Below are 27,029 nucleotides of genomic sequence, written 5' to 3' on the forward strand. Positions count from 1 at the left end.
TACTAGATGTGTGTATAGTATAATCTTCCAGATGAACGTGTTCATGACGGAAAACTGATTCTCACAGAGTTGGTTTCATTTGTCCCAGACCATTCTTAGTAAGTCTGGAAGCAGACAGGCGGCTTTTTGTTCTTCAAAGATACAGGCAGGTGTTTCTCTTGTTGGCTGGTGATGGAGTTCAGGCCCTCAGGAAAGAGCTTCATCAACAGAATGATCGAGATTCCCAGCACAGAACTGCCAACTTTTATTCCATCTCTTGGCTTACTATCCATGGCTCTTTGAAATGCTCACAGAGGACTGTCTTAGGTCACACCTTTCTTGTTCTTTTTTGGCTGGAGCGAGGATAGTGGGTAATAACAAAAATAGATAGGAAGCCGTCTTTATGCCCAATGCTGAGAAGCCTCTGTGCTCATCACGTGTGTGTGTTCGTGTCTCTCAGTCGTCTGTCCTGCATCCGCTGCTGCAGCTCGTCCCACAACTGCATGAGAGAAGAATGAAGAGGTTCAGATTGGACGTATGTAACTAACTGCACGCTTGCTTCGCCACTCTGTGTGGGGCAGCGCTTTCTGCTTATTCCTAGGGGTGGTGGTTTATAAGATCTCCTGGATAAGCCTCACGTAACAGCCAGAACACTTGTTTGCAGGAGTATTTTCACACTCAGGAAGAGGAGAACTGTCCCCCTCCCCATAATAAGTCCCTTCTAACTCAGGCTGTGAGCAGTGAAGAAAGCCTGGATTAGACTTCCTTTCAAGGACCAGCCCCTCCCAGTGAGGAAACCTATTCATTCTTGGTTTGAGAAAGGACATGGCAGAGAAAGGACATTCCTATCGAGTCATTAGATAGGAATAGGAAAAAAGATCAAGGACCTTTACTGACTCCTCTGTGTACATGTGGTTGAATGACAAGCTTTCTATCCAGGTAGTAAAGCATTAGAAAGAATAAGGTTTATGAAGTAAATATATCAGAAATTAAATGTAGGTATTTTGTTTTTGCCCACAATTAGCAAAAATATGGCCCAAATTCAGTGTCTTATGTTTAAGGTAAATATAACTGAGTTAACATGTTTTTAAACTGGAAATTCTGACATTTTTACTGCCCTTTGAAAAGAATCCTAATTCTCTCAATGATGAAAGGTTGTAGGCATTGTTCTTATGTAATGCCTTCCATTGTTGGGGTACATTATAGTTTTCAGTCTTACGGGATCTCGTTTTATTCTTTTGACAATTCTGTTGATACTTACATAAGTATTGTTATGCCTGGTTTACAAAAAGAAAAACAACTCAGAATAGTTAAAGGAGTTTCCCAAGATCACAGTAGTGAGTGGGATTAGAGATTACAACAATTTCTTGCCTTCTAGTTTAGGGAAATATTTTTTTCCACTATGCTGTTCCCTTGGTAATCTAATCTTGAATATTTCTATTATTTTATTGTTAAATTTTTCTTAAGTACCATATTAATTTTATTCTTCTACTACCAAAAGTTTTCAAATACTTTAAAAAATGCATACAATTTAGGCACATAAATTCCTCAAAATTTATTTTTATGATCACTATCGCCTCCATAAATTCTTCACGTGGTTGAACTAAGCTTCCATCATGGAAGACAATACTGCTGCCAACTTTGAGAAATGGAAAAGGAACTGGAGTAGCCCCTTAAAATTTTAGAATTTCCAACATGAAAAAATCAAATCAGTTGTCAACTTTCTAGAAGTGATATATGCTTTTTAAATTAACTTTTACTTTCTAAAGAGTCTTCTTGACTTATGAATAGTGTAAGATTACAATTTAAAAATCCAGTTTCTTAAAACACACCAGCAAAATTATTAGTTTACTACAACATTTCAATGTTATTATTTGCAAAATCAAAACTACTCAGTAGTGTGGCCAGTTTGGTACTTTGTCTCAATGTTCCACCTTGAGTGAGACTATATTTTCACTTTTATGCATTGGAGAAGGAAATAGCAACCCACTCCAGTGTTCTTGCCTGGAGAATCCCAGGGACAGGGGAACCTGCTGGGCTGCTAACCATGGGGTCGCACACAGTCGGACACGACTGAAGCTGCTGCTGCTAAGTTAGATATTACTAACTTGGTAGTAATATCTTATTGGATAAACGATAGCTCCTAAAAGTATTTCACAGCAAGCTAGGTTTCCTAGGAATCTATGAGAAAAGAAAGTAAAATACGAATTAAAAAAAAATTAGAGTTAAGTATTGACTTTTCTGGGCCTAAATCACCGAATTTTAAACCATATTTTTGATAGTGAAATATTTTGGGTTCTTAAAGAAAATGAATTTTCAGATTTTAGTCAAGTCAAACACTTTCCTTACATTTTCTTTGCTGGACATCCTCACCTCCATCCCAACATGGATTTTAGCGTTACCTCCCAAATTCTTTTATATACTGTTCTATCGCCAATGATAAGACTAAAAAGAACTGTGTGTCTGAGTTTGAAAACTTTAAATTTGGGCACATTTTAACTTACATGTTATCCTATCTTTCTTTTTCTCTGCTTAATATAATATACTTTATATATACATACTTAATATAATATACTTTCTCTGCTTAATATAATTATCTGCTTAATATAAAATACATATCTGTTCTTATATAACCAAATAAATATATAGTTTTTATATTTATATTTTTAAATATTAAAATTTTCCATCTTTAAATTAATTTGCAGGGGATTTATAGTCAGGATGAGAATTAGGTATAGAATGTTCAGAATTTAAGATACATTTGTTATAAATCAAGGATTTCAAAATTTTAATAGCTGTCAGGGACATTTCTTAAAATCTAAAAATATGATTATGTTTATGGAATATTTGAAAAGGGTCTTGATGACAAATTTCATAGTGATTGCTGTCCTGATACTTACATAAGTAGTTTTTTAAAATAGGAAGCTACAAGAACCAACTCTATAGAAATCATAAAATGTTACATATTTTTCTATTAAGTTTGAAATGAAATGTTTGAAAAAAGAAACAGTTCAAAATATATCCACTGTCAATAATCAGTTTGTTCCTATTTTTTTAAATTACCATTTCAGTGAATATAAGTATATGGGGAAAATTTCCTCTGAAGTCTCAATGAATAAAAATATAGTTTACCAAAGTTATCCCTCAATTTTAATTTAAATTCCTGTATTTGTGTATTTTAGCTATGACACAGCTCTATTTTATATTTTTTGCCTGTTCATTTGTTAGCACATACATGTACTATAAAGAAATTTTTTTATTCTAACAAAATGCTGAAAGGAGATTATAAATATAGTTACTTATCTATGAAATGTCTTCTGCCTACTTATTGATGAATATACATACAATTGACAAATTTCCTGAATATAGAATCTGTTTGACTGTTAAGGAAATTAGATTAATATACAACACTCTGATCTTACTGCTAGTATCACTGAAAGTTCTTCAGGTGTAAATAGAAAAATTACTTAATGATATGAATTATATACCCAGATCCTTGATTCCTTCTTTATTTAATTATGGTGGTTGAAAATAACTGTATCCTCAAGAGGCATTGGCACTTACTTTTACTTTTTGATTTTTAATATCCTCATTTTCTCTTCCAGGAAGAATTCCAAGGTCCTATTGCAAGCCAAAGTAGAAGATACTTTTTATTCAGGGTATGCATATACTATAATTCTTTAAAAATTCAGTCAATATCAGCATTGAAAAGTATTTTCACTGTGCATTTATTTATATTAACTTGTAAGTTTTAATTGTTTTTAAGTTTATCCCAAGATATTTGATATCAAGGTTACAGTCTGAGATTCATTTCTGTTACCAACTTATTGCTCTAATATTATGGTATCTCTGATCTCTTCTCTAATCCAGTATTCATGTTAGTAAATACCCCAAATGGCATTCACTTGTTTCATAGTTTAGTTCCATAATGTTTCATGTGCAGGAAATAAGTGTCTCAAAGGTGTATTACTCCTTAAGTTTTTTTTTTTTTTTGGCTGCACCACGTGGCATTCAGGATCTTAGTTCTGTGAACAGGGATTGAACCCATGCCTTCAGCTGTGGAAGCACAGAATCTTAACCACTAGACCACTAGGGAAGTCCCGATATTACTCCTTAAGTTCTAATGAAATATTGAGCTAAAGAAATATTAGCCAATGGAATATTTAGCTAAGGAATGTCAACATTATTATTAAGTCTAAGCAGAGCTATATAGTAAGATTTGCATTTTGGAAACTAATTCTAACAATAAATTGGAGGAGAATGGACTGAAGGAAGGAGGAAAATAATAGATAAGGAAAACATAGATAAGGAAGAAATAATACCACTCATTGAGATCATTAGTCTGCTTTCTATGAAAATTAACTTCCCTCCTCAGTTACATTGCTTTGTTTCTAACTTACTATTTTCCAGCCACGCAATGGAAGAAGATCAGAAGGTTACATTTAAAATGGTATGTGTATCACAATTCAACTCAGTTTGAAAATTTCTGTCATTTTCACATCTTCACAAATTAACCTATGCTCACTATATTTCTATTATTTGATTAATGTATAGATTAATATTCTATATAAACACTGCAAAGATAGAGGCTATGAGGACTTCATATAATGGAAAATGCCAGCATTTTAGGACCAGATTTTCTTTGCCCATGTTGTATGTGCCTCACACTATGTCACAATAATCATCATCAGTTTTGCAGACATTGACCTAATCATCATTTACTGTACAAGTAGAATATGTCAGAGGTTGTATTTATTTTGGTAATCAATATCCACAATAGTGGGCCAGAACTTACAGACTGAATGCCTTTCTGTCCTCCAAATAACCTATATTCAAAGATTCTTTCTAAGAGTTGTGCTTACCATCTTTAGAGAACTAGAAAAATGTGGAATGACAGGAGAACATGACTTCTGCTTCGGTACTCCCAGAGTTTCCATATCTGTGTCAGAGATACAATAGACCCTTAGTAGCTATTGAATGGCCCCACACATATTTAATAAATATGTTAATCATATTATACTATACATTTTAAAATTAAATGCACACTGATAGATTTACACCAGAGAAATAAAACAATATTCTACTAACTTAAGTAATGCTAAATACAGATTCTATGCTGAACATACTTTTGCAAATATTTCATTGATATAATTTAATCTCAACCCTTGAGTACATATTTATCTAAGAATGTAAAAGTCTTAATATTTTTCATAGAAACAAAAAATCAAATCACATATTTTAACTAAAAAAAATAACACCAAAATTGTACAATTTCTAGAAAATGAAGGTAATGAAAACACACATGTTAAAACTTATGGACTCTGACAGAACCATATTTTGTGGAAAATTCAAGATGTTAAGCACTATCAAGCAAGAAAGCCATGAAATTAAAAGACGCTTGCTCCTTGGAAGAAAAGTTATGACCAACCTGCTGCTGCTGTTAAGTCGCTTCAGTTGTGTCTGACTCTGTGCGACCCCGTGGACTGCAGCCTACCAGGCTTCTCCGTCCCTGGGATTCTCCAGGCAAGAACACTGGAGTGGGTTGCCATTTCCTTCTCCAATGCATGAAAGTGGAAAGTGAAAGTGAAGTCGCTCAGTTGTGTCCAACTCTTCACGACCCCATGGACTGCAGCCTACCAGGCTCCTCCATCCATGGGATTTTCCAGGCAACAGTACTAGAGTGGGGTGCATATTAAAAAGCAGAGACATTACTTTGCCAACAAAGTTCTGTCCACTCAAAGCTTTGGTTTTTCCACTAGTCATGCATGGATGTGAGAGTTGGACTGTTAAAAAAGCTGAGCACCAAAGAATTGATGCTTTTGAACTGTGGTATTGGAGAAGACTCTTGAGAGTCTCTTGGACTGCAAGGAGACCCAACCAGTCCATTCTAAAGGAAATCAGTCTTGAATATTCATTGGAAGGACTGATGCTGAAGCTGAAACTCTAATACTTTGGCCACCTGATGCGAAGAACTGATTCATTTGAAAAGACCCTGATGCTGGGAAAGATTGAGAGAGGGAGGAGAAGGGGAAAACAGAGGATGAAATGGTTGGATGGCATCACCAACTCAATGGACATGAGTTTGAGTAAACTCCATGAGTTGGTGAAGAACAGGGAGGCCTGGTGTACTGCAGTCCATGGGGTTGCAAAGAGTCGGACACGACTGAGTGACTGAACTGAACTGAAGCAAGAAAGAGTGAGCAAATTAGGAATTTAAGTCAATAAGTCAAAAACAACAATGAGGTAAACCTCAGGAAAGCAAAGGAAGAATTATAAAATGGAAGATGAAATTAATTGATTATAAAATGGTAAAATACAAGAACTTGTAAATAGACCAAAAATCTGATTTTTTAATAAAATATGTAATACACTCTCCTAATTTTCCTAGCCTGATAATCAGTGAAAAAGAAAGAAGCCATAAATATACAAAAACACAAATGAAAAGAGAGAAATTAAAACAGATATAAAAGTAATGGGAATCATAAAAGTACTTTGCAAATCACTGTGGCTATCAGTTTGAAAACCTAGATAAAATGGAGGTTGTATAACAAATTAGCTGCTACCAAAATTGACCTCAGAAAAAAGAAAAAAAATCTAACTAGACTGATGACTTTGTGGGGGAAAAATTGAGAACATTATCTGGGAACTCTCCACTCAAGGTACTAGGTCAATAAATTTTGGATTTCCCAGCTCAGAGAAGGAAGAAAAATTTCAAATACTTTTATGAAGTCAGCAAATACTAATACCAAAACCTTACAAAGTTAGTATAAGAAAGGAAACTGTAGGCCAATTTTATTTATAAATATCAATGCAAACATTAAAAAATACAGAAAATAGTATTCAGCAATATATTGAAAGAATTATATAATCCCATAACCTAGATAGCATATTGAAAAGCAGAGACATCACTTTGCCAACAAAGGTCCGTTTAGTCAAGGTTATGGTTTTTCCAGTGGTCATGTATGGATGCGAGAGTTGGACTGTGAAGAAAGCTGAACGCCGAAGAATTGATGCTTTTGAACTGTGGTGTTGCAGAAGACTCTTGAGAGTCCCTTGGACTGCAAGGAGATCCAATTGGTCCATTCTAAAGGAGATCAGCCCTGGGTGTTCTTTGGAAGGAATGATGCTAAAGCTGAAACTCCAGTACTTTGGCCACCTCATGCAAAGAGTTGACTCATTGGAAAAGACTCTGATGCTGGAAGGGATTGGGGGCAGGAGGAGAAGGGGACGACAGAGGATGAGATGGCTGGATGGCATCACCGACTCGATGGACATGAGTTTGAGTGAACCCCGGGGGTTGGTGATGGACAGGGAGGCCTGGCGTGCTGCGATTCATGGGGTCACAAAGAGTCGGACACGACTGAGCGACTGAACTGAACTGAACTGAACTGAAGTTCATTGCATCAACTAAGATGGTTTAACATTAGGAAGTGCATGAAAATATTTTCACCTTTAAAATAAAAATTATGTAATCAATTCAGTACAGGTATACCTCCGTTTTATCGCACTTTGCTTTACTGCACCTCACAGATATATTTTTTACAATTTGAAGGTTTGTGGCAACTCTGTGTAGAGCAAGTTTATCAGTGAATTTTTTTCCAATGGCATTTGCTTAATTCATGTGTTATGTCTCATTTTGGCAATCCTTATAATACTTCAAACCTTTTTCATCATCACTCTATTTTTTACAGTCCATGGGGTCGCAAAGAGTCGGACACAACTGAGCGACTTCACTTTCACTTTCACTTTTGATCCTACTATTGTAATTGTTTCGGGGGGTGCCATGATCCACATCCATGTAAGCTGGCAAAGTTAGTTGATAAATGTTGTGTGTGTTCTGATTGCTCCACTGACCAGCGATTCCACTGCCACTCTCCCTCTTGTTGGGTTTCCCTATTCCCTGAGATACAATTCAGTTTTGAAGGAAGTGCTACTATGAATGAATAAAATGCTGTCAAACAGCATTGTTTGCTACAGAGAAATTGTTCCTGAAAGGAAGAGTCAACCAATGTGGCAAACTTCATTGTTATTCTATTTTTAAAAAATGCCACAGCCACCACAGCCTTCAGTGACTATAGCAGCTATCAACATGGAGGCAAGACCCTCCACCAGCAAAGAGATTATGACTCGGTGAAGGCTCAGATAGTGGTTAGCAATTTTTAGCAATAAAGTATTTTTAAATTGAGGTATGTGCATTGGGTTTTTTTGGACATGATGCTATTGCACACTTAACTATTGTATAGTATAAACATAACTTTTACATGCACCAGGAGACCAAAAAATTTGTGACTTTTTTCACTGAGATAGTCACTGGAACCAAACCTGCAGTGTCTCTGAGGTATGCCTATAGATACTTTGGTAAAGTGCCACATACATTTCTGATGTTTTCAAAGAAGATCCTATAGAAAGAAATTAGAAAAGAAATTAACAATATTTATATAATGGTTTCAAACAAAGTCAGTAGAAAGCTTGATAGTAAAACATTTTGGAGTATTTCTATTAACATCAGAAACAAAACAAGGATGCTCTGTCTCCTTTTATTTCATGTAGTTCTTAATGCCATAGCCAATTCAGTTAGACAAGAAAAAAAATAAAAGATACAAATATTGGAAAAGTGAAGAAAAAATTTCATGTGCTCATGGGACATACTTATGAACTTGAATCAACTATGTTTGGTATTAACTCATGTTTCAGCAAAGGCTTATGTTACATCAAGAATATGAGCAAACATTCCTACTTGTTTCAAGGAACTAGAACAAAGAGTTAATGAAAAAGAAATATCTTTTATAATATTACAAATGTTGAAACATTATAAAATGTGAACACAAAAATTTAATACTAAGTGGGAAAAGTGTCTGATTTTAACACCAAACTCAGTGTGAAAGTGAGTGAAGTTGCTCAGTCGTGTCCGACTCTTTGCGACCCCATGGACTGTAGGCTACCAGGCTCCTTCATCCATGGAATTTTCCAGGCAAGAGTACTGGAGTGGGTTGCCATTTCCTTCTCCAGGGGATCTTCCCAATCCAGGGATCGAATTCGGGTCTCCCGAATTGCAGGCAGACACTTTACCATCTGAGCCACCTGGGAAGCCCATTTATAGAGATCTCTATACTAAAGGAAGTATATATAGACTTGTATATGTATACATTCATATACCCATTTGTACTTAAACTTTTCTTTTCTTTTTAAACAGAACACCAGCTATATTCTGCAGAATCAACGCTATGGGATATAAAATGTACTGACTTTTTTCTTTTCTTCTGAAAAACAATCCTTGCTAAGTTTAACAAGTTTGAGAATCCCTGTGTTGTAAACATTCTTAGTAAAAGTTTGACTGAGATTGTAAATGTTTAATTTATTGAAAATTAAAGAAGCATCTTAAAATATTTTTTCTTAGTGTTTAATGATAAATCGTGTATAATAAAGCTGTAAATAATTATGTTCCCTAGATTCTTGAAGCTGTTGATGCTACTCATATACAATGCTCTTTAGTTATTTTTATGTAAGACACTTAGTAGAGTTGAGTTTTAAGGAGCTATTTTAATTTTTTCTGTTTGGATTTCATCAGCAACAAAATACCAGAGGCTAAAAAATACCAGAATGTCAAAAAGCTAGCAATCTTAGAATGTGCATGCCAACTAAAACTATTACTAGTTGGAGGATTTGGCCATGATTAATCCAATAGCCCAATATGCAAAATTCTATTTATACACCATAAAATAGTCTGATTGCTGCAAACATGTCAAGAGCCAGCTTTTTCTACCACTTAGTAGTATTAAGTTTATTTGTTTAAATTTTTTTATTGGAAAAAAGTTGATATACAATGTTGTGTTAGTTTCTACTGTACAGCAAAGTAAACCAGTTATACACATATACATATGGGAGAAGGCAATGGCACCCCACTCCAGTACTTTTACCTGGAAAATCCCATGGACAGGGGAGCCTGGTGGGCTGCAGTCCGTGGGGTGGCTAGAGTCGGACACGACTGAGCGACTTCACTTTCACTTTTTGCTTTCATGCATTGGAGAAGGAAATGGCAACCCACTCCAGTGTTCTTTCATGGAGAATCCCAGGGACGGGGAAGCCTGGTGGGCTGCTGTCTTATGGGGTCGCACAGAGTCGGACACGACTGAAGTGACTTAGCAGTAGCAGCACATATACATATATCCACTTTTGTAAAGATTCTTTTCCCATATAGGTTATTACAGAGTATTTTGTAGAGTTCTCTGTGCTATACAGTAGGTCCTTATTAGTTATCTAGTTGTTTCACCCTGCAGCATCTAAGAGGCAACCAGCTTCGTCCATTACCAGAAAGAATACACTCTTACTAGTAGAGAATCATGAACACAGTGGGTGAACTTTTTACATCAAATCAGTGTTTAGTGGGCACAACTAATGTCACGTGGATGTTGAGATTATCTCCCTTCAGTTTTCCTGGGTTTCCCCTTCTGATCTGGCCTCTTGGATAACTGTCTTCTCTACTGGCAGGTTGCTAACTGATTAGAGAAGCCTGGCTCTCTGTGTGGGTAGGATTAGGTCTTGCATTCTTCAGAGTATCTAATAAACTTTTGTCTTACTGATGATGACCACTGATTATAGCTTAAATTATGCCTTTTACTAACAGAGTCCCTGAATTTCACTTCTTGTCAATCCATGGGAAAAACATAATAAAGAAGGAGCAGAAGAGAACAAAAAATATCTTCTTTAAAAAATGAATTGACTTGACAAGACGGGAACTTGAGACCCAGAGTGTTGCCAGAGCTGCTCTAGGTCTTTGCTCAAAACCTGCCAACCCCCACCTTTAGCAAGAGTTAATATAAATCTTTAAACTAAAGGCTCCAGAGATAATAAAGAAGCTACAAACAAAAACCAGATGCAACCAGCTGGGACCAAGATGTTCACAGATCTGACCTCCAAGAGACTCTGCATCTCATTATACATTGATTTTACCATATTATCATATTAAATGACACAACTTCTGATGGCCAAGACCTGACATTAAGAACCAAAAAGGATAAAAAAGAGTGGCACTCCGTACCCCAGAAGACTAATGCATATGCCTTCCCATCATTAGCCTCACTCCTCCTCCCTTTGTCATTACTCTTTAAAATTAAACCCCTCTCCTTATCTGAGCAAGATAAGGAGAGGGATTTAATCTGTGAACTTAGTCCCCGCTTCTCCATTCTTTGGCCACTGAACAAAGCTTATGCTCTATCTCAGCTTTGGCTTCTTTATTGGGCTGATGGAACTTGAAGGGATAAAGAAACCATCCCCCGCCAAGACAGAGAACCAGTGCCTGTCTAGGGCCTGAGCAGGGTCCATAGTACTTAACTTGCTAAGGAATGAGCTCTAAAGCCCCAAATGTACAGGGCAACCCGAGCTAGTGTTATGCACAGTAATTCAACTAGCCTGGATTTGGGAGGGTCAGAATAAGAAAGGGAGTTGATGGCTAATTCAAGCAGCTCCCAGGGCCTCTTGGAAATCTAGTGAAACTTAAGGCCACTTAATGTTTGGAGGTGCTCTCATGATAGTAAAAAGAAGAGGAGGAGAGAAAGAAGGAGGGAGGAAGGTGGGAAAAAGAACGTGGAGAGGGGAGGAGGAGGCAGGGAATAAGAAAAAGAAGAAAATATAACAAAACACTTATGGGCCATTCAGTTCAGTTCAGTTTAGTCGCTCAGTCTTGTCCGACTCTTTGCAACCCATGAATCACAGCACACCAGGCCTCCCTGTCCATCACCAGCTCCCAGAGTTCACTCAAACCCATGTCCATCGAGTCGGTGATGCCATCCAGCCATCTCATCCTCTGTCGTCCCCTTCTTCTCCTGCCCCCAATCCCTCCCAACATCAGAGTCTTTTCCAATGAGTCAACTCTTCGCATGAGGTGGCCAAAGTATTGGAGTTTCAGCTTTAGCATCAGTCCTTCCAAAGAAATCCCAGGGCTGATCTCCTTCAGAATGGACTGGTTGGATCTCCTTACAGTCCAAGGGACTCTCAAGAGTCTTCTCCAACACCACAGTTCAAAAGCATCAATTCTTCGGCACTCAGCCTTCTTCACAGTCCAACTCTCACATCCATACATGACCACTGGAAAACCATAGCCTTAACTAGACGAACCTTTGTTGGCAAAGTAATGTCTCTGCTTTTCAATATACTATCTAGGTTGGTCATAACTTTCCTTCCAAGGAGTGAGCGTCTTTTAATTTCATGGCTGCAAGCACCATCTGCAGTGATTTTGGGGCCCCCAAAAATAAAGTCTGACACGGTTTCCACTGTTTCACCATCTATTTCCCATGAAGTGATGGGACCAGATGCCATGATCTTAGTTTTCTGAATGTTGAGCTTTAAGCCAACTTTTTCACTCTCCTCTTTCACTTTCATCAAGAGGCTTTTTAGTTCCTCTTCACTTTCTGCCGTAAGGGTGGTGTCATCTGCATATCTTATTAGGAGTGCAGAATTTGTATTAACTGGACACTACAGATGGAGTGGTCCAAAGCTGAGCCAGAGTTTAAAATTGTCACTAAAACCACTTTTTCTTCTTTTTCATATCTTTTCACATCTTTGTGATTATGGGTATAACCATGTTTGGCAATAGCATCTGTTTTTCTCATGTTCCTGGCAGCTCGCAGTTCCTTTCCTTAATTGAAACACCAAGGAACCAAACTATCTAGGTTTCCTACCTAAGGACTGAGCTTCCTGCCTAAAAGCAATGGATTTTTAAGATGGAGGAGAATCATTTGAGAATCTGATGAAAGCTCTCGTCCTGAAATATACCCCCCAAATGCACATATACAACAAAATTATGTGTGTATTGAGGGCTGGGGCTCAAGCCCTCAAGCGCTTAAGTCCATCCAAATATAAACTATGGGTCCCGGGTTAAGAACTCTGAAGGGTTTTTCTCCCCAAGATTTTCTTACTTCCCAGTGAAGACAGACAGGATTCAGGGATTGAAGGATGCCGGAGGCTCGGACACAACGCATTAATTTGGTGGTGGCGGAGAGAAGGATGGGAGGAATGCCAGCACCAGTATTTCGAACAGAAGAAGCACCTCGGGGCAAATGCCCAAGACCAGGTGCGTCAGGACCCAAAGCTAGGCCACGCCTCAGCGTTGCCTGGCAACAGAGCTGCGCCCGGCGCAGTGCGTCCTAGGCGTTTGTTCTCCCCGCTCCCTTCCTGCGGGGCGGTGGGAACCGCCAGGACCGCAGTGGGTTCCATTACCGCTTTGAAGGGACGTCGGAGCCAGAAGTCCCGGCCCGAAGTGAGGCGGAACACCATGCAGGTGGGAATATCGGACTCCGGTGACTTTGGGGCACCCTAAAGGCTTCCCCAGCGGTGTTCCTACGGGAGTTAGGTTCTAACATTTGTTCTCAGTAAGAGCTAAATTTTGCGTCCGTCTCTGTCAGGATTGAAAAGAAATGTAAATGAGTTCTAGGGGAACGCCGTTTTATCAAAATTTGAGAAAGACTTAAGGTTTGTCGCTGAAGGAAACCTTTCACACCTAAATTGTGGAAATCTTACTGCCGCACTATTTATGAGAAACAGACCATCAGTTTTAAGCCAAGTGTAATCCAATTTAAGTATTCTGCCCCACTACATTTTAAAAAGGTCAGAGAGGAGACACGAATAGTCGCATCTGTCTTAAGAAAGCCCAGGTGTCCCTGGAGTTTCTCCTACATGATCACGAAAACTCTGTTGCTGCTGCTGCTGCTGCTAAGTCGCTTCAGTCGTGTCCTACTCTGTGCGACTCCATAGACGGCAGCCCACCAGGCTCCCCCATCCTTGGGATTCTCCAAGCAAGAACACTGGAGTGGGTTGCCATTTCCTTCTCCAATGCATGAAAGTAAAAAGTGAAAGTGAAGTCGCTCAGTCGTGTCGGACTCCTAGCGACCCCATGGACTGCAGCCTACCAGGCTCCTCTGTTCATGGGATTTTCCAGCTAAGAGTACTGGAGTGGGGTGCCATTGCCTTCTCCCTCAGATATAACTATGTCATGATAAATACCATAATACTATTATAATGTGGATTGTGGTGCCTTTTTCTATTTTGTTTATTATGATTTCATAGATGATTTCTTAAAGGCAAGGGAAGATCGGAATATAGAGCATTTACTATTAAATCCCTTTGCAACTAATTCCCAGATCAGTTAAGAACAGTCAGAGATATGAATAAAACCAAAAGTATGGAGGCTTCCCAAGGTAGCTCAGTGGTAAAGAAACCACCTGCCAATGTAGGAAATGCAGGTTTGATCCTTGGGTTGGGAACACAACCTGGAGAAGAAACCTGCTCCAGTATTCTTGTGTGGACAACCCCATAAACAGAGGAGCCTGGCAGGCTAGTCCATGGGGTGGCAAAAGAGTTGGATACAACTTAGCAACTAAACAACAACATTGTGATATCATGAATATCAAGAAAGTGTTTTAACAAGAAAAGAATGACAGCCTTTCCCAAATTCTGCTTAAGAGATCAAATATAATGAATATCCACTGAAAATGACAGCGTGGAGCTCATAGCTGACCTTAGAATGGTTTTGAAAGGAGTATTGATGGTAGAAGCCAAATTTGGACTAGCATGTAGAGTGAATGGGAGATGGAAGTGATTATAGAATATATAGACAACTATCTTAAGAAGTTTGAGTAGGGAGGAAAAAAAAGAGATAGGGTGGTAGCGTGTGTGAAGTGCAGGGAGGGTTGTTTTTTTTTTTTTTTTAAAGATGACTGCTGGATTTTCTGATAATAATGAGCTTGGTTATTTGGATCAACTCCTCTGCTGAATATAAGTAAAACTACCTCTGATCCTTAAAAGCATCAGAGGTAACATGATAGAAAACGATGAGACCAAAATCAAAGAGAAAGTAGAAAAACAGGTGAATGGATTTCTAGAGCTTTAAAGCAGCTTTTAACCCCAAGGGCATCTTAACAATCTGCAGTTTGGTTCTGGGTATAATTATAGGGTGAGAAGGAACCCAAGAGTTTGGCCTATGAAAGCATGGGCAACTAATAGGAGTATGAACCAGAGATAAACTCATGTCTAGGGGAATTCAAGGAACGTTGTCTTGATGCTTAGTGGAGCAGGGGATAAAAAGAAAAGCAATAAAACCTATCCCCAAGAAATTGTGGCTCAAGACAGCTCTCACATAGATTTCAGCCTAAAGCATATTGTCTGGGTGATCCAAAAAACTTCAAACTGTGAATTTATTGTAAATTAGCAATATACTGTATTTCGTGTACATGCCTGGAAGAAACAGCAAATCCTGTGGATAAAGACATCTTTATCTTAGAATTCCTGCCTGTAAGTTCTCAAGGACATCAAGCAGAAGTCAGCCAAAAGTAACCATGCACACAAGGGAACAGGGTACTATGAACATAAACCAACAAAAGTAGAGTTGCAAAGACTTCAGGTATCTGAATGACCAGAAACAGGTTATGAAGCAACTATGCTTATTATGTTTAAAAAACAGAAGACAAAATTGAAATTTTCTTCAGAGAGCAGGAAACTGTAAAAAGTGACATTCAAATTTGATGAAGACATTTTTATACACTACAGTGAACGCTGTAATATCAAAGGAAATTAAGAAAATAATTCCATGTATAATTACATCAAAAATAATAAAATAAGAATAAACTGGAAACTACAAAACATTGCTGATAGGATTGGTGTCCTTCTAAGACATGGAAGAGACACTAGAGCACGTTCTCTCTCTCTAACACACAGCAGGAAGGTTGTGTGAGTACACAATAAGAAGGCAGCATCCTGCAAGCCAGAAGAGTTCTCAGAAGTACCAACCCTGCTGGCACCTTGATTTTAGACTTCCAACCTCCAGAACTGTGAGAAAATAAATGTCTATTTAAATCACCTGATCTGTGATATGTTATGGCTTCCCACACAGACCAACACAGGCTGCTTTTGTGAAAAATCATGATTTCCCCCAGAGTAAGTGATGAGAGAGACTAAGGAAAAAGCAGCAGCAGTGCCTTTTGTGACTTAGTCTCAGAATTCAAATAGTATTGCTTCCATCATATTTTCAGTTTATTAGAAATAAGACCACAGGTTCAGCCTATACTCAATGGAAGTGGCATTAAGTTTCACTTCTCAAAAAAAGGAGTCTGAAAGAATTTGTGAACATACTTTAAAACCACAATAGATTAAAAAGATTAGATACAGATGAGGGCATTTTATAGTCATATGGCATGGGATGGCAGAAAACAACCATGTTAATAGGGGTTTTGGAAAGCAAAGTTCTGGGTTGGTAGAGTGGTGGGAGAATTATGTGGAAGTCTCAGAAAGAAAAGTAGCACAGAGGGATAATCTTTAAATTCTATTTGTAAGATTCACACAAATCCTTAACTGTCAGCTAAACTCCATATATAGGTAAGAGACCACAAGTTGCCTGGCAGAAAGCAGCCATTAGAAGATGAAAGAACTAAGCTGATCTAAGGTTTTGGGTGCTGCCCACTTCAGTTGAAAGAGGTTGATGTTTCAGTCCAGCCAAGTTAACTGCCTGCAAGTATGAAAATCAACATACTTCAGAGGAACATAAAAAATCATGAATTTCTATGATGTATCATCCTCAATATCTAGTATACAATAAAAATTAGACCAGAAAAAAAGAAAAAAATGAAAAGCCATATTCAAAATTAAAGCAACCAATGGAAGCGGATCCTTAGACTATCCAGAGGTTAATATTAGCAAACAAAGAATTTAAAGCAGCTATTATAAATATATTCAAGGATGTAAAGGAAATTTAATTAACAGATGGAGAATCTTAACAGAGAAATAGAAACAATAATAAAACAATCAAATGGAAATTCTTGAACTGAAAAGATCAACGACTTGAAATAAAAAATAACTGAATGGGCTTAATGGCAAACTGGAGGTGGCAGAAGACCCAGGGAACTTGGATTTATCAATATAAAGTGTCCAGTTTTAAGAACAGAAAAATAATAAAAGTGAATAAAGATTCAGTGAACTAAAGGGATATTGTTAAATGGATTAACAGTGTTAGAGAAGACTCTTGAGAGTCCCTTGGACTGCAAGGAGATCCAACCAGTCCATTCTGAAGGAGATCAGCCCTGGGATTTCTTTGGAAGGAATGATGCTAAAGCTGAAACTCCAGTACTTTGGCCACCTCATGCGAAGAGTTGACTCATTAGAAAAGATTCTGATGCTGGGAGGGATTGGGGGCAGGAGGAGAAGGGGACGACAGAGGATGAGATGGCTGGATGGTATCACTGACTCGATGGACGTGAGTCTGACTGAACTCCTGGACTTGGTGATGGTCAGGGAGGCCTGGCGTGCTGCAGTTCATGGGGTCGCAAAGAGTTGGACATGACTGAGCAACTGAACTGAACTGAACTGAACTAGAATACATAGGTAACATGTATATATGTGTAGCATACTGTAAGGAATCGTAAGGCAGAGGAAGATGGGGTGGAGGGGTAGGGAAAAAATTAAGGAAATAATGGATAAAACTGTCCAAAATTTGAGGGAAGGCATAAACTAAAAATCTAAGAATTCAGGGAACTCCAAACAAGATAAATAAAAATAAAACTGCACCAAGCACACATAGACACCCTTCTGAAATTGAAAGATAAAATCTTGAAAACATCCAGAGAAAAGACATAATATTAAGATGTGTATATTATGTATGTATAGGAGAGCAGTAATATCATTATTAGTTGACTTCTCATCAGAAACATCAGAGGCCAGAAAGCCTTTCAAATGCTTTAAATGCTGGAGGGAAAGCTTTCAAGCTAAATTCTACATCCAGCTAAACTATCTATCAAAACACAGGGAAAAAATAAACATTTTCAGAAATATGAAAACTGAGAGTATTCATTTCCAGCAGACCTACACTGTAATGAATACTATAGGAAGTTTCTTTAGACTGAAAGGAAATTACATCAGGTGAAAAACTGTATCTAAAAGGGAGTGAAAAGTACCCTAGATGTATAAATAAAGTATTTATTTAGATAAATACTAAAAACCGAATATAATTTTATATTTAGATAAATACTAAAAACTGAATATATTTTTTCTTAATTTTCTTAAGAGACATAATTGTTTAAGGCAGAAATTGTAACATTATATTAAAGTGATTCAAACATGTTGTAGATGTTAATATATATAACAGTAATAAAGCGAAGGATAGGATAGTGGAAAATGGAACTATACTAAGCAAGATTCCCATATTTTATATAAAATAGTCCAATATTAACTTTAATAAGTTAAAGATAGGATTACAATGTCTAGAACAATTATATTAAAACAATAATGAAAAGATGTATACCTAAAAAGCTACTTGCAAAAAATTAAATTCTAAAAAATATTTAACCTAAAGAAGGCAGGAAGGGAACAGAGGAACAAAAAGCAAACAATACTAATTGAAAACAGGAAAACAGTGGCCCTACATCTAACATTAACATTTCTTATATTAAATGAAGGAAACATTTCAATTAAAAAGTAGAGATTATCAAAATAGTTGAAAAAGCAATATATAATGACATACTGCTAAGAGAGACACACTTTAAATACAAAGAAACAGATGGATTGAAATAAAAAAATTTTAAAAAACATGTTTAAACAGTACTTAGTCTTAAGCTATATAAACTATGTTAGTAACAAACAAAGTAGACATCAAGATGATTATTGTTGTTGTTCAGTTGCTCACTCCTGACTCTTTGCGACCCCATGGACTGCAGCAAGTTACATTTCCCTGTCCATCACTATCCCCCAGAGCTTGCTTAGAACTCATGTCCATTGAATGGATGATGCCATCCAAGCATCTCATTCTCTGCTGTCCCCTTCTTCTCCTGCCCTCAATCTTTGCATCAGGGTATTTTTCCAAGTCAGCTCTTTTCATCAGGTGGCCAAAATATTGGAGCTTCAGCTTCAGTATCAGCCCTTCTAATGAATATTCAGAGTTGATTTCCTTTAGGATTGACTGATTTGATCTTGCAGTTCAAGGGACTCTCAAAAGTCTTCTCCAGTGCCACAGTTTGAAAGCTTCGATTTTTGGCACTCAGCATTCTTTATGGTCCAGCTCTTGTGTCCATACAATTCAGTTCAGTTTAGTCGCTTAGTCATGTCCAACTCTTTGTGACCTCATGGACTGCATGCAGCATGCCAGGTCTTCCTGTCCATCACCAACTCCCAGAGTTTATTCAAAACTCATGTCCATTGAGTTGGTGATGTCATCCAACCATCTCATCCTCTGTTGTCCCCTTTTCCTCCCACCTTCAATCTTTTCCAGCATCAGGGTCTTTTCAACAGATTCAGCTCTTTGCATCATGTGGCCAAAATATTGGAGTTTCAGCTTAAGCATCAGTCCTTCCGATGAATATTCAGGACTGATTTCCTTTAGAGTGGACTGGTTGGATCTCTTTGCAGTCCAAAGGACTCTTAAGAGTCTTCTCCAACACCACGGTTCAAAAGCATCAGTTCTTCGGCGCTCAGCTTTCTTTATTGTCCAACTCTCACATCCATACATGACCACTGGAAAAACCATAGCCTTGACTAGACGGACCTTTGTTGGCAAAGTAATGTCTCTGCTTTTGAATATGCTCTCTAGGTTGGTCATAACTTTCCTTCCAAGGAATAAGCGTCTTTTAATTTCATGGCTGCAGTTACCATCTGCAGTGATTTTGGAGCCCCCCAAAATAAAATCAGCCACTGTTTCCAGTGTTTCCCCATCTGTTTGCCATGAAGTGATGGGACTGGATGCCATGATCTTAGTTTTCTGAATGTTGAGCTTTAAGCCAACTTTTTTACTCTCCTCTTTCACTTTTATCAAGAGGCTCTTTAGTTCTTCTTCATTTTCTGCCATAAGGGTGGTGTCATCTGCATATCTGAGGTTATTGATATTTCTCCTGGCAATCTTGATTCCAGCCCTTGCTTCATCCAGCCCAACATTTTGCATGATGTACTCTGCATGGAAGTTAAATAAGCAGGGTGACAATATACAGCCTTGACGTAATCCTTTCCCATTTCAGAACCATTCCGTTGTTCCATGTCCCATTGTGTTCTTTGTTGACAGGAGGCAGGTAAGGTGGTCTGGTATTCCCATCTCTTGAAGAATTTTCCATTTTGTTGTGATCCACTCAGTCAAAAGCTGTAGCTTAATCAATAAAGCAGAAGTAGATGTTTTTCTGTAATTCTCTTGTTTTTTCTGTGATCCAGTAGATGTTGGCAATTTGATCTCTGGTTCCTTTGCTTTTTCTAAATCCAGCCTGGACATCTGGAAATTCTTGGTTTAAATACTGTTGAAGCCTAACTTGAAGGATTTTGAGCATTACCTGCTAACACGTGAAATGAGTTCAATTGTATGTAGTTTGAACATTCTCTGGCATTGCCCTTCTTTGGGATTGGAATGAAAACTGACCTTTTTCAGTCCTGTGGCCATTACTGAGTTTTCCAATTTAGCTGGTATATTGAGTGCAGCACTTTAACAGCATAATCTTTTAGGATTGCTACTAGAAATAAAAAGGAAAATTTTATAATGATAAGAAAAATTCACTAGGAAAATGTCTTAAATACAACTGTGTATTTGCATAATAATCAAATATCAAACATATGAAGCAAAAACTGATAGAGGGAGAGAAAGACAAATCCACATTCATAATCAGAGATTTTTAACATCCCTGCTAAGTCACTTCAGTTGTGTCCGACTCTGTGCGACCCCATAGAAGGCAGCCCACCAGGCTCCGCCATCCCTGGGATTCTCCAGGCAAGAACACTGGAGTGGGTTGCCATTTCCTTCTCCAATGCAAGAAAGTGAAAGTGAAGTCGCTCAGTCATGTCTGACACTTCGAGACCCCATGGACTGCAGCCTACCAGGCTCCTCTGTCCATGGGATTTTCCAGGCAAGAGTACTGGAGTGGGTTGCCATTGCCTTCTCCGTTAACATCCCTCCCCCTAATAATTGACAGAACAACTATAGAAAAAATCTCTAACAAAACAGAATTTCTGAACAAATCTGTCGACAACCTGTTGATTTGTAGAGAAATAAACCCTGATCTGTGGGAGAATATACATTCCTTTCACACTAGGTACAACATTCACTAAGATATATTAATACCATATGCTGAGTCATGAAACAAATAAATGCATTTCAGAAAATTGAAATCTTAACAAAGAATGTTTCCTGACCAAGCAGAATTAAATTATAAATTATTAATTAAATACTTAGAAAAGTCCAAAGTATTTGAAAATTAAGTAGCATACTTCCAAATTAAAATGTAAGGGGAAAAAATCATAAGGTTGGAAATATTTTAACTGAATACCAATAAAAATACAGCATATAAAATTTTGTAGGATGTAGATAAAGAATTTGTCGTGGATGTGCCTGGTAGTGAAGGTAAAGTCTGATGCTGTAAAGAACAGTATTACATAAGAATCTGGAATGTTAGTTCCATGAATCAAGGTAAAGTGAATGTGATCAAGCAGGAGGTAGCAAGATGAACTAAAATGGATGGAAATGGATGAATTTAATTCAGATGACTGCTGTATCTACTACTGTGGGCGAGAATCCTTAGAAGAAATGGAGTAGCCCTTATAATCAACAAAAGAGTCTGAAATGCAGTACTTGGGTGCAACCTCAAAAATGACAGAATGATCTCAGTTCATTTCCAAGGCAAACCATACAGCATTACAGTAATCCAAGTCTATGTCCCAACCACTGATACTGAAGAAGCTGAAGTTGACCGGTTCCATGAAGACTTATAAGACCTTGTAGAACTAACACCAAAAAAGATGTCCTTTTCATCATAGGGGATTGGAATGCAAAACCAGGAAGTCAAGAGACACCCAGATTAACAGGCAAGTTTGGACTTGGAGTCCAAAATGAATCAGGGCAAACAAAAGAACACACTGGTCATAGCAAACACCATTTTCCAACAACCCAAGAAATGACTCAGTATTGGCCATCTGGATATCACCAGATGGTCAATGCTGAAATCAGACTAATTATGTTCTTTGCAGCCAAAGATGGAGAAGCTCTGTACAGTCAGCAAAAATAAGACCTTGAGCTGAATGTGGTTCAGGTCATGAGCTCTTTATCACAAAATTCAGTCTTAAATTGAAGAAAGTAGGGAAAACCACTAGGCAATTTCAATTCAGTTCAGTTCAGTCGCTCAGTTGTGTCTAACTTTTTGTGACCCCATGGACTGCAGCATGCCAGGCTTCCCTGTCCATCACCAACTCCCAGAATTTACTCAAACTCATGTCCATTGAGTCAGTGATATCATCCAACCATCTCATCCTCTGTCTCCCACTTTTCCTCCTGCCTTCAATCTTTCCCAGCATCAGGGTCTTTACAAGTGAGCCAGCTCTTTGCATCATGTGGCCAAAGTATTGGCATTTCAGCTTCAACATCCATTCTTCCAATGAATATTCAGGACTGATTTCATTTAGGATGGACTGGATGTATCTGCCTGCTGTTCAAGGGACTCTGAACAGTATTCTCCAACACCACAGTTCAAAAGCATCAATTCTTTGGTGCTCAGCTTTCTTTGTAGTCTAACTCTCACATCCGTACATGACTACTGGGAAAACCATACCCTTGACTAGATGGACTTTTGTTGGCAAAGTAATGTCTCTGCTTTTGAATATACTGTCTAGGTTGGTCATAACTTTTCTTCCAAGGAGTAAGCGTCTTTTAATTCCATGGCTGCAGTCACTATCTGCAGTCATTTTGGAGCCCAAATCAAATTCCTTATTATCATACAATGGAGTGTAATCTAATCTACAAATAGATTCAAAGGATTTGACCTGGTAGACAGAGTGTCTGAAAAACTATGGATGAAGGTTTGTAATATTGTACAGAAGACAGTGACCAAAACCATCCCAAAGAAAAAGAAATGCAAGAAGGCAAAGTTGTTGCCTGAGGAGGCCTAACCAATAGCTGAGGAATAAAGAGAAGTGAAAGGCAAGGGAGAAAGGGAAAGATATAACCAACTAAATGCACAGTTCCAGAGACTAATAAGGAGAGATAAGAAGCCCTTCTTAAATAAATAATGCAAAGAAATAGAGTAAAACAGTAGAAAGGGAAAGGCTAGATATCTCTTCAAGAAAATTGGAGATATCAAGGTAACATTTCATGCAAGGATGGGCATGATAAAGGACAGAAAAGGTGAGGACCTAACAGAAACAGAAGAGACTAAAAAGAGGTGACAGGAATATACAGAAGAACTATACAAGAAAGGTCTCAATAACATAGATATCCACAATGGTTTGATCACTCACCTAGAGCTGGACATCCTGGAGGGTGAAGTCAAGTGGGCCTTAGGAGGCATTACTACAAACAAAGCTAGTGGAGGTGATGGAATTCCACCTGAGCTATTTAAACTCCTAAAAGATGATGCTGTCAAAGTGCTGGACTCAATATGTCAGCAAATTTGGAAAATTCAGCAATGGCTACGGGATTAGAAAAGACCGGTTTTCATTCCAGTCCCAAAGAAGGGCAGTGCTAAAGAGTGTTCCAACTACTGTAAAATTGCACTGGTTTACATGCTAGTAAGCTTATGCTCAAAATCCTTTGAACTAGGTTTTAGTAGTACATGAACCAGGAGCTTCCAGATGTATAAGCTGGATTTAGAAAAGACAGAGGAACCAATGATCAAATTGCCAGCATTAATTGGATCTTGAAGAAAGCAAAGGAATTTCAGAAAAGCATCTGCTTCTGCTTCATTGACTACGCTGAAGCCTTTGTATATATGGATCACAACAAACTATGGAAAATCTTTTAAAGGATTGTAGTAGCAAACCATACCTATCTCCTAAGAAACCTGTATTTGGGTCAAGAAGTAGCAGTTAGAACTAGACATGGAACAACTGACTGGTTCCAAGTTGGGAAAGGAGTATGTCAAGGCTGTATATGGTCACCCTGCTTATTTAACTTATATGCAAAGTACATTATGAGACATGCTGGTCTGGATGAATCTGGAATCAAGATTGCTGGGAGAAGTGTCAACAGCCTCAGATATGCAGATGATACTACTCTAATGGCAGAAAGTAAAGTGGAACTAAAGAGCCTCTTGATGAAGGTGAAAGAGGAGAGTGAATAAGTTCACTTAAAACTCAACATTCAAAAATTAAGATCATGACATCTGGTCCCATCACTTCATGGCAAATAGATGGGGAAAAAAATGCAAACAGTGACAGACTTTATTTTCTTGGGCTCCAAAATCACTGCAGATGGTGACTGAAACCCTGATGTGAGTTGGTTTTGCCTATTATAGTCTTCAAATTATTTTCCGTGACTTACAAGTTTCTTCATTAATAGTGTGTGTGTGTGTGTGTGTGTGTGTGTGTGTGTGTATATATATATATATATATATATATATATATGCTTTAACCTCTGAGCCACCAGGGAAGCCCATATATATATATTAGATTTATTTTTTTATTAAACATCTCAGTATAACATTGAGGGTACAGGATGTATTCTTTTTTATCAGTGTATGTAGTTGCAGTAGTACTGGGAAATGGGGAAAAAGTAGTCCATTTTGTTCTACTCTTTAAAACTAATTGTCTAGTTTATCTGTAGAGTTCATGAATAATTACATGGTTGGAAATGCTGCATATCAGTTTTACAAATATTGAAATGTATGACTATGCTAATAGGTTTAAAAAATTTTTTTATATAGGATCCAAATGAAGATACAGAATGGAATGAAATTTTAAGAGATTTTGGCATTCTTCCTCCTAAAGAAGAGCCAAAAGATGAAATTGAAGAAATGGTTTTACGTTTACAGAAGGAAGCAATGGGTATAGTTGTGCATTTGGTGGTCGGTAAAGGGAATAATACAGTTATGATAGTGATCATGTATTTTGTGAAGTTAGAGGGAGATAGGATGTTAGAAATAATTTAATAGAAATCCCACACATACTTTTGAAATTAGGATGCTGACGCCTAAAATTCCTAATTCATGTATTGAAAGTTACATCCTAATGTTAGAACTGAAATGCCCTAGTATTTAACCTGAGATTTTTTTCTATTACATTTCTTTGCCTTGTGATTACCTTCTATTTTCATCATTCTGTATACATGTATTACTTGCCAGTATTTCCAGGTACTTGGGGAACTCTACATTTATGAGATCTAGTTGATTTTCACATCTATTTTTAAATACAACTTGATAGTTCTGTGAACTCTGAGGGAGTAATAATATTCCAAACAAACTTCAGTCAACCACAATATAGCTTTGTATGATGAATAAACTTTAATATCAACATTAAAGATATTCTTGATCTCCATTTATCTATTGTTTTTCTAGACATGTAATTAATAAAGTAAAATTGTTTTTTAAATAACTTATTTATCTACAACTTCTTATTGTGTTTCAGTTAAACCATATGAAAAGATGACTCTTGCAGAATTGAAGGAAGCAGAAGATGAATTTGATGATGAAGATATGAAAGCTATTGAAATATATAGGTACAGTGATTCATTTGGATAATTTATGAGCTTTTGAATGAAGTATTGATAAAACTAAGGAAAAATTCCTATTTTTGTGTCGAGACTATATTTTAAAAAGAACAAAACTACTTTTTAAGTAACATTTAAAAACTAACTCACTTTCTATAAGATGGATTTTTCCCCTGATCTTTTTTACCTTTGTTTAAATAAAAAACTGTTCAATAATACCCAACAGAACTTCGTCAAGTTACATATGAGTAAAGTGGAAAATGTCACTAGAAGGCTAATAAAAAGAGGACCATGATTTTCCTTATAGTATGATGTCTGTTAAGGGTTTCTATCATTTAATAAATCACTAATTGCTAGTCATAAATTCTTTCAGAAGTTAGAACAAGTGCATAGATTTCCTAACTTATCCTGATACCAAAACCAGACAGAGAAATTGCAAAAACAGAATGCTACAGAAAAACATCTCTATGAATGTAGGTATGAAAAATTTTATCAAAATATTAGCAAATTAAGTCCAATAATTTAAAAGAAGAATAATGCATTCTGATCAAATGGGATTGATCCCAGGAATCCAAGGTTGTTTTAATACACACAAAAAAATCAGTGCATTGGGTTGGAAGCAGCAATACTGTGGTAGCAATGAACACACCTAGACTTGAGCTCTTGATTCATAATACTGTTCTTCAATAAAAGGAATCAGTGTTTCTTAGAGAACTGCTTTAGTCAGCAGTGTGAGTTGAGAAAGAATAGCATGAGTCTGGGGCATTATCAGAAAGTTAAAGAAGCGCTGAAAATTTTAAGGCACAAGAGCCAAACTAAAAGATTTTATAATGCCCAGAGTTGGAACAAGTTGAAAAACTAAATTATTATAATATTGAATTATAAAATAAGTAATAAAATGATTATCCTTAAGTGTATAGTAATACAGATAAGTAAGTGCATACATCAACAAATTCAACAAAGTAATATTTCGTCACTAAAGAATTCCAGTGAATAAGTGTAGATGAAATGAGGAAAATGCAAAAGTTACCATCAGAACATCATAGTAATCTACTGATAGTTGCTAAAATGAGTGGGTGAAAGTTTAAATACAAACAGGATTTCTGCATAATCTCAAAGTATTGCCCCAAATATTTAATAGTTATAAAGGAGGAAATAGTTAAGTTTACAGTGTAGAATATTGGCAGACCCCATCTTAGCAACGTGACCAGGATTAACATCACCAATAATACACAATAATATGATGTGCTAAGGAGGACACATCAGCTCTACCACAGACACAAAATCAGTGGTATTCTCAATAATGCATTGCGTCAATCTAATCATAAGAATATATCAGAGAAACCCAAATTTGAGAGACTTTTCAAAAACAACTGGTCAGTTTGATGCCAGGAAAGATGGCAGAGTAAAAAGCTCCAGAAATCCATCTCTATACCCAGGCAACGATTGTATTGGCAGAAACGGAAGTGAAGACTTTGGAACTCTGAAGTCTATTTTGAATACTTGAAATTTCCAGCATAAAGCTTGGCTAGTAAATTACCATTAGTATTGGTTGATTTCAGTCCTCAGTGTAGTAACAGCTATCCATCCCTCATTTCCACAGCCCCATGGGAGACAGCTGTTTCAACAG

The 27,029-nt window shown here is 37.3% G+C and overlaps 2 protein-coding genes across 7 annotated transcripts in view; both read left to right on the top strand.

Annotated features, from left to right (window-relative positions):
• NMU (neuromedin U) overlaps nt 1–9,365 on the top strand; it is an 84,699-nt gene extending 75,334 nt beyond the window's left edge. For 3 of the 6 annotated variants that reach the window (XM_086405703.1, XM_086405700.1, XM_086405702.1), the window contains 4 exons: nt 440–514; nt 3,585–3,638; nt 4,390–4,429; nt 9,173–9,365. In XM_086405703.1, the coding sequence (XP_086261829.1) occupies nt 440–514; nt 3,585–3,638; nt 4,390–4,425 (165 nt within the window). In that variant the 3' untranslated portion in view covers nt 4,426–4,429; nt 9,173–9,365. The remainder of the gene's footprint in view (nt 1–439; nt 515–3,584; nt 3,639–4,389; nt 4,430–9,172) is intronic. The other 3 variants (XM_086405704.1, XM_086405701.1, XM_086405705.1) reach the window with 1 other exon arrangement.
• A 3,731-nt stretch (nt 9,366–13,096) lies between these two features.
• Nucleotides 13,097–27,029, top strand: part of PDCL2 (phosducin like 2) — a 34,475-nt gene continuing 20,542 nt past the window's right edge. The window contains exons 1-3 of the mRNA XM_086405699.1: nt 13,097–13,255; nt 24,618–24,738; nt 25,318–25,408. Coding sequence (XP_086261825.1) covers nt 13,250–13,255; nt 24,618–24,738; nt 25,318–25,408 — 218 coding nt within the window. The 5' untranslated portion in view covers nt 13,097–13,249. The remainder of the gene's footprint in view (nt 13,256–24,617; nt 24,739–25,317; nt 25,409–27,029) is intronic.

The sequence above is a fragment of the Bos grunniens genome, chromosome 6 (genome assembly GCF_055505025.1).
Source record: "Bos grunniens cultivar Pamir isolate PY7600 chromosome 6, Bosgru_T2T1.0, whole genome shotgun sequence".
NCBI classification, from domain to species: Eukaryota; Metazoa; Chordata; class Mammalia; order Artiodactyla; family Bovidae; genus Bos; species Bos grunniens.